At 45.2% G+C, this 18905-nt stretch overlaps 1 protein-coding gene across 2 annotated transcripts; it reads left to right on the top strand.

The window, feature by feature from the left end:
* The first annotated feature begins 168 nt into the window (after positions 1 to 168).
* eppk1 (epiplakin 1) lies at positions 169 to 18839 on the top strand. Of its 2 annotated transcripts, XM_086015480.1 has the most exons (3): positions 176 to 265; positions 2545 to 2651; positions 3740 to 18839. In XM_086015480.1, the coding sequence occupies exon 3, from the start codon at positions 3755 to 3757 to the stop codon at positions 18605 to 18607; it is 14853 nt and encodes a 4950-aa protein (XP_085871606.1). In that variant the 5' UTR covers positions 176 to 265; positions 2545 to 2651; positions 3740 to 3754; the 3' UTR covers positions 18608 to 18839. The 2 variants fall into 2 exon arrangements, with proteins under 2 accessions (XP_085871607.1, XP_085871606.1); XM_086015481.1 differs by lacking the exon at positions 2545 to 2651 and having other exon boundaries at positions 169 to 265.
* Positions 18840 to 18905: the final 66 nt, after the last annotated feature.

Genomic DNA, 18905 nt, shown 5'->3' on the forward strand with positions numbered 1-18905 from the left:
GGCGCTCAAAGGAAGTGGACAAGAATTCTTGGCATGCTGCAGACTCGGTCCCTGGGTCCAGCCAGCTCCGAGGTCCTCCCCGGGAGGAGGAAGTTCCTCAGAGGTGAGGGGGCGGGGTGGGACTTGGCCCGGCGGGACTCGCCTTAAATCCAGCCGCCCCGCAGGGCTTCCGAGGAGATTTTGTGAGCACCTCGGGAATGTCTCTCGCGTCAGATGACATTGGCTGCTGAAGAAGTTGGACTTTGTGCACTCCAAACTGCAACAAGTAAGCACTTTTTTTTTTTTTTTTCTCTCTTTCTCGTCCTTGCCCTATTCTGTCCCACCTTTAATGTCTCAGCCTACAGAATGAATGGAAAACATGATTAAGTGGGATGTGTGATTTGACCGGAATCAGCAGTTTTGAAAAGTGTTTTAGTTCCTTTGCTGGTGCTGATAGTGAAATATCAGTATCCTGCTCAGTGAGCCAACACCCTTTCAGATAAAAAAAGAGAAAGCAAACATTCCTCACCGAGTCGCCTTTTCGCCTTGCTTGTATAAATGTCACTCTTACCTTATTACGTCTCAAGTTGAGACACTGACTTGTTGACACAAGGTAAGTAGCGCTGCAGAAACTATGGCCTAATACTATGACTGTTTGTATTTTTTTTTAAAGCGAGAACGTAGTGAAGGGATTGTACCGAATTTCATTGACAGCTTCTTAGCTTGGAGGCTGTTGACTTTTGATTGACGCGACAAGCATCCTCGGTGGCTCCCAGATGTCTTTTTTCGCTCGGCTGCACGACACTCGTAATTCACAAAGACTGGAAGGCGCGACGTCAGTTAGGACGCGAAAGGAAGTCTGCCTGAATCACGGTGAACATGGCTTTGATCGTCATGTTCCTTCCCTTTTAGCTTGCTTTTCTGATGTTTGGCGTTAAGAGAGGAGGGAAGTATTTACGTTACCGTTTACCGATAGTCTACGCATTCATTGATTGTACTTTTACTTGAGTGTATTTTGCTCATGTGTATTTTGTTAATGGCTTTTGTTAGTGTAAACAAAAAATGCCTTATTTTACTTTGAGAGTATTTAACCGTCCAGTTATCAGTCAAATTGACCCATTGTAAGTTTAAAAACCCCAAATTGCTTTTTTCTAAAAAAAAAAAAAAAAAAATTAATAGGGCTTCTGTCTACTTTCATTACTGTGTTTTACGACATTTTCAAACATTTTTGATTGTCACGCAATGTAAAATGTTTACCCAGAATTAACATAGGAAGCTAAAATGGAGGCAGAAATGTCTAATTTATATACTTTCTTTATTTTGCAAATTCTATTCAATCATTTTAATTCTCTTGTTCAATTCAATTCCATTTCAATTTTTATAGTGCCAAATCACAACAGTGTTTCAACATGCAAACTTTCAGTTTTCATTTCGTGGTTGAAAAACTTGTTGAAATCACACTTCAACATGTACGAAGCGTAACTTATGTAAAACTCATTCTTTTCGTTTGGGATTTTCCAATACTGCATTCAGCAGTAAATGGAAACGGAGGGCTCAAGTATTCTGTCGCTGATAAGAATATCAATGAATAATGTGAGTGGGGAAAAAATACTTGACCTAAAACGAATAAAATTTCCTTTGATATGCGGACGGTGCATCTGACTAAATTCAGTTGCATCCTTTTTCAGCCCTGGAAATTTACTCAGACGAAAGTTTACAAGTGCTATGTCGTCAAAGTACTTTTACTGGAGTGTTTTCGTAATCTTCCCACTTTTCATGTGGTAAACAGGGACGGTGGCGATGACAGTTGCTATTATGCAATGATTAATTAAGTGAACAAAGTCGTTTACTTATATAAATGCCCAAAATAAAACCGCATTCTAGACGTCTGTCTTGATATGAATACATGTAAATGGTGCTTTTAGGTCCTCTAAAATGTATTCGACTATCATTACATGTAAAGGGGTTGAGTTTATTGGTGCAATAGGGCAGGGTGATGATTGCAAGTTGTAAAAGATTTATTACTGTATGATGTGAAAGTGAAATCTCAACTGCGGAACATAGTCTTTGATTGGAGCAAATTTACACAATGCCAGCTTTCAAAACTGATAAAAGCCTGCGACACTTGGTTCAAACACGGACACCTGCAAGCTGCTGTTGCGCAAACAAAGAGGCGCTTGTGTTTTGTGTGCAGACGCGCGTCCAGTCAGGCCTGTAGGTTCTCATTTTGATGACATCACACAGCGGCACCCGGCCGAGGGAAATACACACCTTGAGACCAAGCGGGAAGATGTAAGAGTGGCAGATGCTATTTTTAATGTTTCGACTCCTTGGCAAAATAGGACTGAGTACTTGACTGGCAGCTTGACATGCAAAGTTAGCATTCAAATTTTTTAAGTTGGAGCTCTTCTTTTTGTGTTGAACCAACTTGGCATCCACTAAGTTGCTGTTGTTTTTGAGTTGTGATAGAATCAGGAGTCACACAAGTTCCTGAGAGGGCTTCATGTGAAAATGATTAACTGCGACTGATGTTTGAATGATGTAATGAACACCTTATCGCCGCAGGGGCAGCGATTGAGCCATAAACCTTTGCTGGAATTTTGGATTTTGGAAGGTCGGGCCAGAGTCAAGGCTGCCAACACACTCAAAACGAAACCCCACTAACTACTTGGGTATGTCGTTTAATACTTTGAAGTTTATATTTTTCAATTACGCTCAGAAATTGTCAACTGTGAATACAAAAATATAAATAGTGATGCCTTGAGCGTTGTCTGGTGGTCGTCAACTTATCTCACATCACAACAAGCCGCACTTTTGCAGAGTGAACAATTCTTTTTTTTTTTTTTTTTCTTTTTTTTATTTCAGTCCCCCATTTAAAGGTTTACTGTCAAACTAAGCATAAAACAAAGAGAAATACATATTTCATATAAAAAAAATAAACAAAACACAGTGTTGCCTTAGGAAAGCTCAATCAATGCAAAATGCCATAGACAGATGGGCTAACAAATACTGTGCCATATGTGTGGCTGTGTTATAAACCTTTGAATAACGAGTATATGAGCACAAACAGCAGAGCAACACATTCAGACAGATAATTTAAATAGACTCACAGGCGTATAGTCTTTATCCTCTGCAAAGAACAACTAATACCACTGCGGCTTACTCAGGAGCTGTGACCAGCTCTCAGTATATCCGGATGTCTATCTTATACTGCCCTCAGGTGGCCATGGTGCACACAACAGAAGGAGCAGCACAATGTCCATTGAACTGAAGCAGAGAAAATGTGTCAAACACAGTTAATTCTTTGATTTCTTTTAAAAATATATTATTGCTGCATGTCTTTATCAAGTACATTATTACAGAATGCTTTTTTTCTCATAAAAGAAATATAACCAACGTTTTGGCGAGGTCTGTAATGGATTAATGGCATTTTCATTAATTTCAGTGGGAAAATATTTGAAATACAAGTGTTTTAAGTTGCAAACATGTCACAGAAAGAATTAAACTCGTGTCTCAGGATTTTTGACTTAGTCTTAATCAGATTCTCCATATATGTTTGGAATGGACTTTAAATTCCAATACAGCACTGTGGAAAAAGTACCAGTTATTGTTTAGTCAATGTGATTGCCGTAAATTACTAGATTGTCAATTTTTAACTACCTGCCTGTGCCCAATGGGTCCTCGAACTACTTTTCGCTCCTGTTCCACTAGCTGAGAAACACTTCCGTAGACAATTCTGACACAAATGTCCCTTACACAGCTACACTAGGTCAAGATGGAGCCCGCTGATCCAAATGAGAAGAAGCATGGCCACACCCAAATCCATGGCCCTGTGGCGGGCGTTTACCTGGAGAAGTCCAAGCAGAAGATCAGCATATACGAAGCCATGAAAAAACGTCTGCTTAAACCCGGAACCGCGTTGGCCCTGCTGGAAGCGCAGGCCGCCACAGTAGGCGTCGTAGACCCCGTGAAGAACCGAATTCTTCCAGTCATGGAGGCCGTCAAGGAGGAACTCGTCGGACCTGAGTTGAGGGAGAAGCTCCTCTTTGCAGAGAAGGCTATCACCGGTTACGTGGACCCTTACACTAGCCAAACCATCTCTGTGTTCCAAGCTATGCAAAAAGACTTAGTGCCCAGAGATTATGGTTTGAGACTACTTCAAGCGCAAATCGCCACACACGGCCTGTTTGATCCCATCGAGAAGACAAACGTTCCAGTTCCGTCAGCCATCCAGAAAGGCTACTACGAAAAAGGTCTGCTGGATGACCAGATGTCAGAGTTAAAGGTATTCTACGATCCGAGCACACAACAGCACATAAACTACCAAACGCTGGTGGAGAAGTGCATTGTGGAACCTGACACAGGCCTGCTTCTTCTCCCCATCTTCATCACCTTCAAAGGGTTGAGACGAGGCATTTCCTCTGCAGAACTCTTTGAGTCAAAGATCATTGACAAAGAAATCTACGATAACCTGCAGAAGGGGAAGACCACAACCCAGGAAGTGATGCTGAATGAGACAGTGAAAGAATACCTTCAGGGCAAAGGCAGCATCGCGGGCATTGCGATACTCTCATCCAATCAGATAATGAGCATCTATGAAGCCATGAAACACAGCATACTGATGCCTGGGACGGCGCTAGTTCTGCTGGAGGCGCAGGCCGCAACGGGATTCATGATCGATCCTGTAGAAAACAGAAAGTTCACTGTGGACGAGGCTGTAAAAAACAAGCTCATTGGCCCAGATTATTACGCCAAGCTGCGCTCCGCCGAACGAGCTGTGACTGGATACAAAGACCCGTACACTGAAGAAACCATTTCCCTCTTTCAAGCACTTTCCAAAGATCTCATCTTGAAAGAGCATGGGATCCGCCTACTGGAGGCACAAATTGCCACAGGGGGGATCATCGACCCCATCCACAGCCACAGACTCCCTACAGAGGTGGCCTTCAAAAGGGGCTATTTCGACCAAGAGATGAAAGCCATACTTGAGGATTCAGGAGACGACACAAAGGGATTCTTTGACCCAAACACAGAGGAGAATCTTACATATCTTCAGCTGATAGAAAGGTGTGTCACAGATCCTGCTACTGGACTCTGCCTCCTTCCTCTTCGAGATAAATCCAATGGACTGAACGTCACCTTTATTGAATACCAAACTAAGATGGCCTTCAAACAGAAGAAGGTGAAAGTGACATGTGGCAAGTACGCAGGAATGACAGTATCTCTATGGGGGCTTCTGATGTCAGAATACTTTGATGAAGAGCAGAGGAAAGACATCATACGTAAATACCGTGAGAGGAAGTTCACAATAGAAATGATTGTCACAACAGTTCTACAAATCATTGAGACATCTGTCAAAACCACCAAGGTCATCTTTGAAGGCATCAGAGAAACGGTCACAGCCAAACAGCTGGTTGAGGCTGACATCATTAGCGAGGAGGTCCTAGATGATCTGAAGAAAGGGAAGAAGTCCGTTAAGGAGGTGATTGAGGATCAAAACCTACATGTGTACCTCCAGGGGAAAGAAAGTATTGCAGGTGTTCTTCTGCCTGACTCCCAGATCATGACCATCTACCAAGCGAGACAGAAAGGCAAACTGATGCCAGGAACAGCTCTGGTTTTACTCGAGGCGCAGGCGGCAACAGGATTCATCATTGATCCTATTGGAAACAGAAAGTTTTCGGTGGACAATGCCATCAAAGCCAATATTGTTGGGCCCGATTTATGCCAAAAGCTGCGCTCTGCAGAGAAGGCGGTGACAGGATACAAAGACCCGTACTACGGGACCACAATCTCTCTGTTCCAAGCCATGCAAAAAGACCTAATCGTAAAGGATCACGGTATTCGACTCCTGGAGGCACAAATTGCCACTGGAGGCGTCATCGACCCAGTTAACAGCCATCGCATTCCCGTCCAAGTGGCCTACAAGCGCGGGTACTTCAATGAGGAGATGAACGAGATTCTGAGTGATCCGAGTGATGACACCAAAGGGTTTTTTGACCCTAACACACATGAGAACCTCACATACTTGCAGCTCATGGCCAGATGTGTCACAGATCCCAGTACGGGACTCTGTCTCCTGCCACTCAAAGGCAAAAGTCACAAAATCAACATAGATGATGCCATGAAGGAACTGTTCAGAACAACGGTCATTTCTGTGCGGTATGGCCGCTTCAAGGGCAAGCACGCCACTCTTTGGGACCTCATCAATTCAGAGTATCTATCTGAGGAAAAACGACTGGAGTTCTTCAAACACTTCAAGTCAAGGAGACTCACGATTGAGGAAATCATTGAGTCAATCTTAATCATCATTGAGAGCAAGGAGATAAAACATCAAGCAGATCTGAGCTTCCGAGGCCTCAGGGGGGAGGTTTCTATTGTGGATCTTTTGGAGCTTGATATAGTGGATGAAAAAACCTACAGCAACGTGATCGATGGAACGTTAAAGAGCACTGATGTGTTGCAAATGGAGAGCGTGAGGGCCTACCTACAAGGGAAGAGCTGCGTCGCCGGTGTGATACTGCAGCCCTCTGTTCAGAAGCTGAGCATCTACGAAGCACAGAAAACTGGCATCCTGACACCTGGCACAGCTCTTTGCCTCCTAGAAGCACAGGCAGCCACGGGATTCATTGTCGATCCACTGGCAAACAAAAAGCTCACTGTGGAACAAGCCCTTCGAGAAATGTTAATTGGTCCTCAGATGTATGAAAAACTTCTGTCTGCAGAGAGGGCTGTCACTGGTTACACCGATCCATACACGGGCCAAAAGATCTCTCTTTTCCAAGCCTTGAAAAAGGATCTAATTGTAAAGGAGCACGGCATTCGTTTACTTGAGGCCCAAATTGCAACAGGTGGTATCATTGATCCCTTGAAGTGTCTTCACTTACCTCTTGACGTCGCCTACAGGAAAGGATATTTTGACGAAGAACTCAATCAAATTCTATTGGACCCAAGTGATGACACAAAAGTTTTTTTTGACCCCAACACCAAAGAGAATCTGACATACATGGAAATGTTGGGAAGGTGTGTAAAAGATAAAGAAACAGGACTGTTCCTCTTACCAATGACTAACGCACCAAAAACCTCAAAACCAAACGTAAGGCTGTACACTGTCAGTGAAATAAGGAAAGTGTTTGAAGAGACAGTGGTGAGCATATCATTAGGACGCTACGCAGGAAAATCTATTTCTCTCTGGGACTTGATCCACTCTGGCTACTTCACGGAAGACCAGCGAAATGAACTGATGGAAAGATTCAGAACAGGAAAGGTCACCATACACACTATCATAAGCATAGTAATATCCACCATTGAAAAACTGGAGAAGAGTGAAGCTCCCAAAATGATAATGGGCCTGAGAAAGCTAATCCCAGTCAAACAACTGCTGGACTCTGGCATTATCGACAATGACACATTCAAACGGGTGCAGGAAGACAAAGTGACTTTGGCAGAGGTTTCCAAATTTGAGCGCGTGCGACAATACCTGAATGGATCAAGAAGCATTGCTGGGGTTAAAGTGTATCCATCGCAAACGGTTCTGAGCATATACGGTGCAAAAACTGAAGGTATGTTGACAGATGGCATTGCACATTTACTGCTTGAAGCGCAGGCTTCTACAGGGTGGGTCATTGATCCGCTCACAAACAAGTTCTACACTGTTGACGAGGCCGCAAAAGAGGAAGTCATTGGGCCAGATGTGTGTGAGCAGCTTCTGTTGGCCGAGCGAGCCATCACTGGCTATAAAGACCCCTACACCGACATAACAATATCACTGTTTGAGGCTATGAATGAGCAACTGATTCAAAGAAGTGATGCCATTCGTCTTCTTCAAGCACAAATAGCAACGGGCGGAATCGTAGACCCAAACATGAGTCACAGGCTGCCTGTTAATGTTGCAGTCAAAAGGGGACTTCTTGATGACCAACTCAAAAGCCTTCTGCTGAACCCCCCAGAAAATTCAAAGGGATACTTTGACCCAAACACTAAGGAAAAACTCTCTTACCTCGAGCTGATGGAGAGATGTGAAATAGATTCTAAAACGGGGCTGCTCCTTATACCACTGCATGAGGAGAAATCAAATGTTTTTCACACAAAGGAAGAAATAGAGCTTGAGTTTAAAAACAAAACCATTACCATGCATGTGGGAAAATTCCAAAGCAAAAACGTGACCTTGTGGGAATTGTTGCTGTCTGAATACATATCACAGAAGAAGAGGGAACAGCTCATAGAACAATACAAGACCGGCGCCGTCACAGTTGAAGAGTTAATTGAAATACTCACAGTCATCATTACAGAGGTGTCTTCCAAAGAAAGAAAGTTCAAAGGACTGAGGAAACAGGTCTCAGCTAGTCAACTCTTTGAGTCAAAGATCATCTCGAAGGAGCTTTTCACACAGATTATTCAAGGGGAAGTGACTGTAGACAGTGTTAACAAAATGGAATCCGTCCAAAAGTATCTTGGGGCGACAAACTGCATAGCCGGCGTCAGAGTTGAGTCGACAAAGACTGTTATGAGCATCTATGAAGCAAAGTCCAGAGGCCTGCTGACTCCTGGGACATCTCTTATACTCCTAGAGGCCCAAGCTGCTACTGGTTTTGTCATTGATCCCGTCAACAACAAGAAGCTTTCAGTGGCTGAAGCTGTAGCTCAGAAAGTTGTCGGCAGCGAGTGGAAAAAGAAGCTGCTCTCAGCAGAACGAGCTGTCACAGGATACAATGACCCCTACACTGGTGAGACTATTTCCTTATTCCAGGCCCTGATAAAGGATCTCATAGTTAAGGATCATGGGATTCGTCTTCTTGAGGCTCAAATTGCCACAGGAGGCATCATTGACCCAGTATACAGTCACAGAGTGCCTGTGCAGGTGGCTTATCAGAGAGGCTACTTTGATGAGGAAATGAACCATATTCTGTCTGACCCAGATGACGACACCAAGGGCTTTTTTGATCCCAACACACAAGAGAACCTCACTTATCTCCAACTTATAGAGAGGTGTGTTACTGACCCAAACACAGGCCTTAACTTACTATCCATTGTGAAGAAAGGCGAGTTTTACTTCTATGTTGATGAGGCCACAAAACATATCCTGAAATCAAAAACAACCACCAGAGCAGGCGGGAAGTATCGAGGAACCACAGTGTCACTGTGGGATCTGCTCTACTCCAGATACATCACTGAGGAGAAGAGGCGAGAGCTTGTGCAACAGTACAAGTCTGGCGTTATCACGATGGAACGCTTTTTGGAAATCATCTTGATGATCATTCAGCAGCAGACCACTACCACAACCTCCTCATCAGCCATCACATGTCAAATAGCAGAAAAAAACCTTGACAGCAGCACCTCAAAGACCACCATCACTACTACAGTCACAGAGACCGGAATCTTTCATGGTATCAGGAAGGACGTCAGTGCTACAGAGTTGCTTGAATCCAAAATCATCAATGAAGACCTCTACAAAGATCTCAACACAGGAACAATAACAGTAAAGGAAGTAAGTGAAATGGACTCTGTCCGTCGGTATCTAGAAGGGACCAACTGCATTGCAGGAGTGTATTTGCAGTCAACCAAGGAGACCCTGAGCATCTATGAAGCCAAGTCCAGAGGCCTGCTTACTCCTGGAACATCTCTGGTGCTGCTAGAGGCCCAAGCTGCTACTGGTTTTGTCATCGACCCAGTTAACAACAAGAAACTTTCAGTGGAAAAAGCTGTGGCTCAGAGAGTGGTTGGCAGCGAGTGGCAAAAGAAACTGCTCTCAGCAGAACGAGCCGTCACAGGATACAAAGACCCTTACACCGAAAAAACAATATCTCTGTTCCAAGCCCTGAAGAAAGACCTGATCGTCAAAGATCATGGAGTCCGTCTCCTGGAAGCTCAAATTGCCACAGGAGGCATCATTGACCCAGTCTACAGCCACAGAGTTCCTGTGCAGGTGGCTTACCAGAGAGGCTACTTTGACGAGGAAATGAACCAGATTCTGTCTGACCCAGATGATGACACCAAGGGTTTTTTTGATCCCAACACACAAGAGAACCTCACCTATCTCCAGCTGGTCGAGAGGTGTATCACAGATCCCATCACTGGACTTAGCCTGTTGGTCATTGTGAAGAAAGGAGAGTTCTACTTCTTTGTTGACGAGGTCACAAAACTCATACTGAAATCAACAACTACCACCAGAGCGGGCGGAAAGTATCAGGGAACCACGGTGTCTCTGTGGGATCTGCTCTACTCCAAATATATCACTGAGGAGAAGAGACGGGAGCTTGTGCAACAGTTCAAGTCTGGTGCTATCACAATTGAACGTTTTTTGGAGATTGTCTTGATGATCATTCAACAGAACACCACCACCACATGCGCATCGTCAGTTATCACATGTCAAATACCAGAAAAAAACCTTGACAGCAGCACCTCAAAGACCACCATCACTACTACAGTCACAGAGACCGGAAGCTTTCATGGTATCAGGAAGGACGTCAGTGCTACAGAGTTGCTTGAATCCAAAATCATCAATGAAGACCTCTACAAAGATCTCACCACAGGAACAATAACAGTAAAGGAAGTAAGTGAAATGGACTCTGTCCGTCGGTATCTAGAAGGGACCAACTGCATTGCAGGAGTGTACTTGCAGTCAACCAAGGAGACCCTGAGCATCTATGAGGCCAAGTCCAGAGGCCTGCTTACTCCTGGAACGTCTCTGGTGCTGCTAGAGGCCCAAGCTGCCACTGGTTTTGTCATCGACCCAGTTAACAACAAGAAACTTTCAGTGGAAAAAGCTGTGGCTCAGAGAGTGGTCGGCAGCGAATGGCAAAAGAAACTGCTCTCAGCAGAACGAGCCGTCACAGGATACAAAGACCCTTACACCGAAAAAACAATATCTCTGTTCCAAGCCCTGAAGAAAGACCTGATCGTCAAAGATCATGGAGTCCGTCTGCTGGAAGCTCAAATTGCCACAGGAGGCATCATTGACCCAGTCTACAGCCACAGAGTTCCTGTGCAGGTGGCTTACCAGAGAGGCTACTTTGACGAGGAAATGAACCAGATTCTGTCTGACCCAGATGATGACACCAAGGGCTTTTTTGATCCCAACACACAAGAGAACCTCACCTATCTCCAGCTGGTCGAGAGGTGTATCACAGATCCCATCACTGGACTTAGCCTGTTGGTCATTGTGAAGAAAGGAGAGTTCTACTTCTTTGTTGACGAGGTCACAAAACGTATACTGAAATCAACAACTACCACCAGAGCGGGCGGAAAGTATCAGGGAACCACGGTGTCTCTGTGGGATCTGCTCTACTCCAAATATATCACTGAGGAGAAGAGACGGGAGCTTGTGCAACAGTTCAAGTCTGGTGCTATCACAATTGAACGTTTTTTGGAGATTGTCTTGATGATCATTCAACAGAACACCACCACCACATGCGCATCGTCAGTTATCACATGTCGAATACCAGAAAAAAACCTTGACAGCAGCACCTCAAAGACCACCATCACTACTACAGTCACAGAGACCGGAAGCTTTCATGGTATCAGGAAGGACGTCAGTGCTACAGAGTTGCTTGAATCCAAAATCATCAATGAAGACCTCTACAAAGATCTCACCACAGGAACAATAACAGTAAAGGAAGTAAGTGAAATGGACTCTGTCCGTCGGTATCTAGAAGGGACCAACTGCATTGCAGGAGTGTACTTGCAGTCAACCAAGGAGACCCTGAGCATCTATGAAGCCAAGTCCAGAGGCCTGCTTACTCCTGGAACATCTCTGGTGCTGCTAGAGGCCCAAGCTGCCACTGGTTTTGTCATCGACCCAGTTAACAACAAGAAACTTTCAGTGGAAAAAGCTGTGGCTCAGAGAGTGGTTGGCAGCGAATTGCAAAAGAAACTGCTCTCAGCAGAACGAGCCGTCACAGGATACAAAGACCCTTACACCGAAAAAACAATATCTCTGTTCCAAGCCCTGAAGAAAGACCTGATCGTCAAAAATCATGGAGTCCGTCTCCTGGAAGCTCAAATCGCCACTGGAGGCATCATTGACCCTGTCTACAGCCACAGAGTTCCTGTGCAGGTGGCTTACCAGAGAGGCTACTTTGACGAGGAAATGAACCAGATTCTGTCTGACCCAGATGATGACACCAAGGGTTTTTTTGATCCCAATACACAAGAGAACCTCACCTATCTCCAGCTGGTCGAGAGGTGTATCACAGATCCCATCACTGGACTTAGCCTGTTGGTGATTGTGAAGAAAGGAGAGTTCTACTTCTTTGTTGATGAGGTCACAAAACTTATACTGAAATCAACAACTACCACCAGAGCGGGCGGAAAGTATCAGGGAACCACGGTGTCTCTGTGGGATCTGCTCTACTCCAAATATATCACTGAGGAGAAGAGACGGGAGCTTGTGCAACAGTTCAAGTCTGGTGCTATCACAATTGAACGTTTTTTGGAGATTGTCTTGATGATCATTCAACAGAACACCACCACCACATGCGCATCGTCAGTTATCACATGTCAAATACCAGAAAAAAACCTTGACAGCAGCACCTCAAAGACCACCATCACTACTACAGTCACAGAGACCGGAAGCTTTCATGGTATCAGGAAGGACGTCAGTGCTACAGAGTTGCTTGAATCCAAAATCATCAATGAAGACCTCTACAAAGATCTCACCACAGGAACAATAACAGTAAAGGAAGTAAGTGAAATGGACTCTGTCCGTCGGTATCTAGAAGGGACCAACTGCATTGCAGGAGTGTACTTGCAGTCAACCAAGGAGACCCTGAGCATCTATGAGGCCAAGTCCAGAGGCCTGCTTACTCCTGGAACGTCTCTGGTGCTGCTAGAGGCCCAAGCTGCCACTGGTTTTGTCATCGACCCAGTTAACAACAAGAAACTTTCAGTGGAAAAAGCTGTGGCTCAGAGAGTGGTCGGCAGCGAATGGCAAAAGAAACTGCTCTCAGCAGAACGAGCCGTCACAGGATACAAAGACCCTTACACCGAAAAAACAATATCTCTGTTCCAAGCCCTGAAGAAAGACCTGATCGTCAAAGATCATGGAGTCCGTCTGCTGGAAGCTCAAATTGCCACAGGAGGCATCATTGACCCAGTCTACAGCCACAGAGTTCCTGTGCAGGTGGCTTACCAGAGAGGCTACTTTGACGAGGAAATGAACCAGATTCTGTCTGACCCAGATGATGACACCAAGGGCTTTTTTGATCCCAACACACAAGAGAACCTCACCTATCTCCAGCTGGTCGAGAGGTGTATCACAGATCCCATCACTGGACTTAGCCTGTTGGTCATTGTGAAGAAAGGAGAGTTCTACTTCTTTGTTGACGAGGTCACAAAACGTATACTGAAATCAACAACTACCACCAGAGCGGGCGGAAAGTATCAGGGAACCACGGTGTCTCTGTGGGATCTGCTCTACTCCAAATATATCACTGAGGAGAAGAGACGGGAGCTTGTGCAACAGTTCAAGTCTGGTGCTATCACAATTGAACGTTTTTTGGAGATTGTCTTGATGATCATTCAACAGAACACCACCACCACATGCGCATCGTCAGTTATCACATGTCGAATACCAGAAAAAAACCTTGACAGCAGCACCTCAAAGACCACCATCACTACTACAGTCACAGAGACCGGAAGCTTTCATGGTATCAGGAAGGACGTCAGTGCTACAGAGTTGCTTGAATCCAAAATCATCAATGAAGACCTCTACAAAGATCTCACCACAGGAACAATAACAGTAAAGGAAGTAAGTGAAATGGACTCTGTCCGTCGGTATCTAGAAGGGACCAACTGCATTGCAGGAGTGTACTTGCAGTCAACCAAGGAGACCCTGAGCATCTATGAAGCCAAGTCCAGAGGCCTGCTTACTCCTGGAACATCTCTGGTGCTGCTAGAGGCCCAAGCTGCCACTGGTTTTGTCATCGACCCAGTTAACAACAAGAAACTTTCAGTGGAAAAAGCTGTGGCTCAGAGAGTGGTTGGCAGCGAATTGCAAAAGAAACTGCTCTCAGCAGAACGAGCCGTCACAGGATACAAAGACCCTTACACCGAAAAAACAATATCTCTGTTCCAAGCCCTGAAGAAAGACCTGATCGTCAAAAATCATGGAGTCCGTCTCCTGGAAGCTCAAATCGCCACTGGAGGCATCATTGACCCTGTCTACAGCCACAGAGTTCCTGTGCAGGTGGCTTACCAGAGAGGCTACTTTGACGAGGAAATGAACCAGATTCTGTCTGACCCAGATGATGACACCAAGGGTTTTTTTGATCCCAATACACAAGAGAACCTCACCTATCTCCAGCTGGTCGAGAGGTGTATCACAGATCCCATCACTGGACTTAGCCTGTTGGTGATTGTGAAGAAAGGAGAGTTCTACTTCTTTGTTGATGAGGTCACAAAACTTATACTGAAATCAACAACTACCACCAGAGCGGGCGGAAAGTATCAGGGAACCACGGTGTCTCTGTGGGATCTGCTCTACTCCAAATATATCACTGAGGAGAAGAGACGGGAGCTTGTGCAACAGTTCAAGTCTGGTGCTATCACAATTGAACGTTTTTTGGAGATTGTCTTGATGATCATTCAACAGAACACCACCACCACATGCGCATCGTCAGTTATCACATGTCAAATACCAGAAAAAAACCTTGACAGCAGCACCTCAAAGACCACCATCACTACTACAGTCACAGAGACCGGAAGCTTTCATGGTATCAGGAAGGACGTCAGTGCTACAGAGTTGCTTGAATCCAAAATCATCAATGAAGACCTCTACAAAGATCTCACCACAGGAACAATAACAGTAAAGGAAGTAAGTGAAATGGACTCTGTCCGTCGGTATCTAGAAGGGACCAACTGCATTGCAGGAGTGTACTTGCAGTCAACCAAGGAGACCCTGAGCATCTATGAGGCCAAGTCCAGAGGCCTGCTTACTCCTGGAACGTCTCTGGTGCTGCTAGAGGCCCAAGCTGCCACTGGTTTTGTCATCGACCCAGTTAACAACAAGAAACTTTCAGTGGAAAAAGCTGTGGCTCAGAGAGTGGTCGGCAGCGAATGGCAAAAGAAACTGCTCTCAGCAGAACGAGCCGTCACAGGATACAAAGACCCTTACACCGAAAAAACAATATCTCTGTTCCAAGCCCTGAAGAAAGACCTGATCGTCAAAGATCATGGAGTCCGTCTGCTGGAAGCTCAAATTGCCACAGGAGGCATCATTGACCCAGTCTACAGCCACAGAGTTCCTGTGCAGGTGGCTTACCAGAGAGGCTACTTTGACGAGGAAATGAACCAGATTCTGTCTGACCCAGATGATGACACCAAGGGCTTTTTTGATCCCAACACACAAGAGAACCTCACCTATCTCCAGCTGGTCGAGAGGTGTATCACAGATCCCATCACTGGACTTAGCCTGTTGGTCATTGTGAAGAAAGGAGAGTTCTACTTCTTTGTTGACGAGGTCACAAAACGTATACTGAAATCAACAACTACCACCAGAGCGGGCGGAAAGTATCAGGGAACCACGGTGTCTCTGTGGGATCTGCTCTACTCCAAATATATCACTGAGGAGAAGAGACGGGAGCTTGTGCAACAGTTCAAGTCTGGTGCTATCACAATTGAACGTTTTTTGGAGATTGTCTTGATGATCATTCAACAGAACACCACCACCACATGCGCATCGTCAGTTATCACATGTCGAATACCAGAAAAAAACCTTGACAGCAGCACCTCAAAGACCACCATCACTACTACAGTCACAGAGACCGGAAGCTTTCATGGTATCAGGAAGGACGTCAGTGCTACAGAGTTGCTTGAATCCAAAATCATCAATGAAGACCTCTACAAAGATCTCACCACAGGAACAATAACAGTAAAGGAAGTAAGTGAAATGGACTCTGTCCGTCGGTATCTAGAAGGGACCAACTGCATTGCAGGAGTGTACTTGCAGTCAACCAAGGAGACCCTGAGCATCTATGAAGCCAAGTCCAGAGGCCTGCTTACTCCTGGAACATCTCTGGTGCTGCTAGAGGCCCAAGCTGCCACTGGTTTTGTCATCGACCCAGTTAACAACAAGAAACTTTCAGTGGAAAAAGCTGTGGCTCAGAGAGTGGTTGGCAGCGAATTGCAAAAGAAACTGCTCTCAGCAGAACGAGCCGTCACAGGATACAAAGACCCTTACACCGAAAAAACAATATCTCTGTTCCAAGCCCTGAAGAAAGACCTGATCGTCAAAAATCATGGAGTCCGTCTCCTGGAAGCTCAAATCGCCACTGGAGGCATCATTGACCCTGTCTACAGCCACAGAGTTCCTGTGCAGGTGGCTTACCAGAGAGGCTACTTTGACGAGGAAATGAACCAGATTCTGTCTGACCCAGATGATGACACCAAGGGTTTTTTTGATCCCAATACACAAGAGAACCTCACCTATCTCCAGCTGGTCGAGAGGTGTATCACAGATCCCATCACTGGACTTAGCCTGTTGGTGATTGTGAAGAAAGGAGAGTTCTACTTCTTTGTTGATGAGGTCACAAAACTTATACTGAAATCAACAACTACCACCAGAGCGGGCGGAAAGTATCAGGGAACCACGGTGTCTCTGTGGGATCTGCTCTACTCCAAATATATCACTGAGGAGAAGAGACGGGAGCTTGTGCAACAGTTCAAGTCTGGTGCTATCACAATTGAAAGTTTTTTGGAGATTGTCTTGATGATCATTCAACAGAACACCACCACCACATGCGCATCGTCAGTTATCGCATGTCAAATACCAGAAAAAAACCTTGACAGCAGCACCTCAAAGACCACCATCACTACTACAGTCACAGAGACCGGAAGCTTTCATGGTATCAGGAAGGACGTCAGTGCTACAGAGTTGCTTGAATCCAAAATCATCAATGAAGACCTCTACAAAGATCTCACCACAGGAACAATAACAGTAAAGGAAGTAAGTGAAATGGACTCTGTCCGTCGGTATCTAGAAGGGACCAACTGCATTGCAGGAGTGTACTTGCAGTCAACCAAGGAGACCCTGAGCATCTATGAGGCCAAGTCCAGAGGCCTGCTTACTCCTGGAACGTCTCTGGTGCTGCTAGAGGCCCAAGCTGCCACTGGTTTTGTCATCGACCCAGTTAACAACAAGAAACTTTCAGTGGAAAAAGCTGTGGCTCAGAGAGTGGTCGGCAGCGAATGGCAAAAGAAACTGCTCTCAGCAGAACGAGCCGTCACAGGATACAAAGACCCTTACACCGAAAAAACAATATCTCTGTTCCAAGCCCTGAAGAAAGACCTGATCGTCAAAGATCATGGAGTCCGTCTGCTGGAAGCTCAAATTGCCACAGGAGGCATCATTGACCCAGTCTACAGCCACAGAGTTCCTGTGCAGGTGGCTTACCAGAGAGGCTACTTTGACGAGGAAATGAACCAGATTCTGTCTGACCCAGATGATGACACCAAGGGCTTTTTTGATCCCAACACACAAGAGAACCTCACCTATCTCCAGCTGGTCGAGAGGTGTATCACAGATCCCATCACTGGACTTAGCCTGTTGGTCATTGTGAAGAAAGGAGAGTTCTACTTCTTTGTTGACGAGGTCACAAAACGTATACTGAAATCAACAACTGCCACCAGAGCGGGCGGAAAGTATCAGGGAACCACGGTGTCTCTGTGGGATCTGCTCTACTCCAAATATATCACTGAGGAGAAGAGACGGGAGCTTGTGCAACAGTTCAAGTCTGGTGCTATCACAATTGAACGTTTTTTGGAGATTGTCTTGATGATCATTCAACAGAACACCACCACCACATGCGCATCGTCAGTTATCACATGTCGAATACCAGAAAAAAACCTTGACAGCAGCACCTCAAAGACCACCATCACTACTACAGTCACAGAGACCGGAAGCTTTCATGGTATCAGGAAGGACGTCAGTGCTACAGAGTTGCTTGAATCCAAAATCATCAATGAAGACCTCTACAAAGACCTCACCACAGGAACAATAACAGTAAAGGAAGTAAGTGAAATGGACTCTGTCCGTCGGTATCTAGAAGGGACCAACTGCATTGCAGGAGTGTACTTGCAGTCAACCAAGGAGACCCTGAGCATCTATGAAGCCAAGTCCAGAGGCCTGCTTACTCCTGGAACATCTCTGGTGCTGCTAGAGGCCCAAGCTGCCACTGGTTTTGTCATCGACCCAGTTAACAACAAGAAACTTTCAGTGGAAAAAGCTGTGGCTCAGAGAGTGGTTGGCAGCGAATTGCAAAAGAAACTGCTCTCAGCAGAACGAGCCGTCACAGGATACAAAGACCCTTACACCGAAAAAACAATATCTCTGTTCCAAGCCCTGAAGAAAGACCTGATCGTCAAAAATCATGGAGTCCGTCTCCTGGAAGCTCAAATCGCCACTGGAGGCATCATTGACCCAGTCTACAGCCACAGAGTTCCTGTGCAGGTGGCTTATCAGAGAGGCTACTTTGACGAGGAAATGAACCAGATTCTGTCTGATGCAGATGATGACAGCAAGGGCTTTTTTGATCCCAACACAAAAGAGAACCTCACCTATCTCCAGCTGCTTGAAAGGTGCATCACAGATCCCATCACTGGACTAAGTTTACTCCCCTTGCTCAAAAAGTGAATCATCTTTTCATGTTTTTGTGCTTTGTTGTTTATCTTAATTAGTACTGCGATGAGCACAATTTTTTTTCACTCAAGAACATTTTATCTTAGTTTCATACTGATATTACCAGAAATTGTTTAGCTCGGTCTCTTCAAATATATGCATTTTTAAAGATCAAGTTCATAGAACCGAATTTTTTCTATACTGTCATAAAAAAAAAAGTGTCCAAATAAACGTGAATGTGAGCACCGATGCTTGTTTTATTTCAGTAATAATTATGATGTGGCTTTCTGTAAACTCTTCATTTTCTGTGCGA

This window comes from Filicampus tigris, chromosome 18 (genome assembly GCF_054856515.1).
Source record: "Filicampus tigris isolate MCC_2025a chromosome 18, RoL_Ftig_1.0, whole genome shotgun sequence".
Taxonomy (NCBI): domain Eukaryota; kingdom Metazoa; phylum Chordata; class Actinopteri; order Syngnathiformes; family Syngnathidae; genus Filicampus; species Filicampus tigris.

What these genes read in the sequence shown, in the direction of transcription:
- eppk1 (XM_086015481.1), top strand. Translation starts at nt 3,755, where the DNA reads ATGGAGCCCGCTGATCCAAATGAGAAGAAGCATGGCCACACCCAAATC.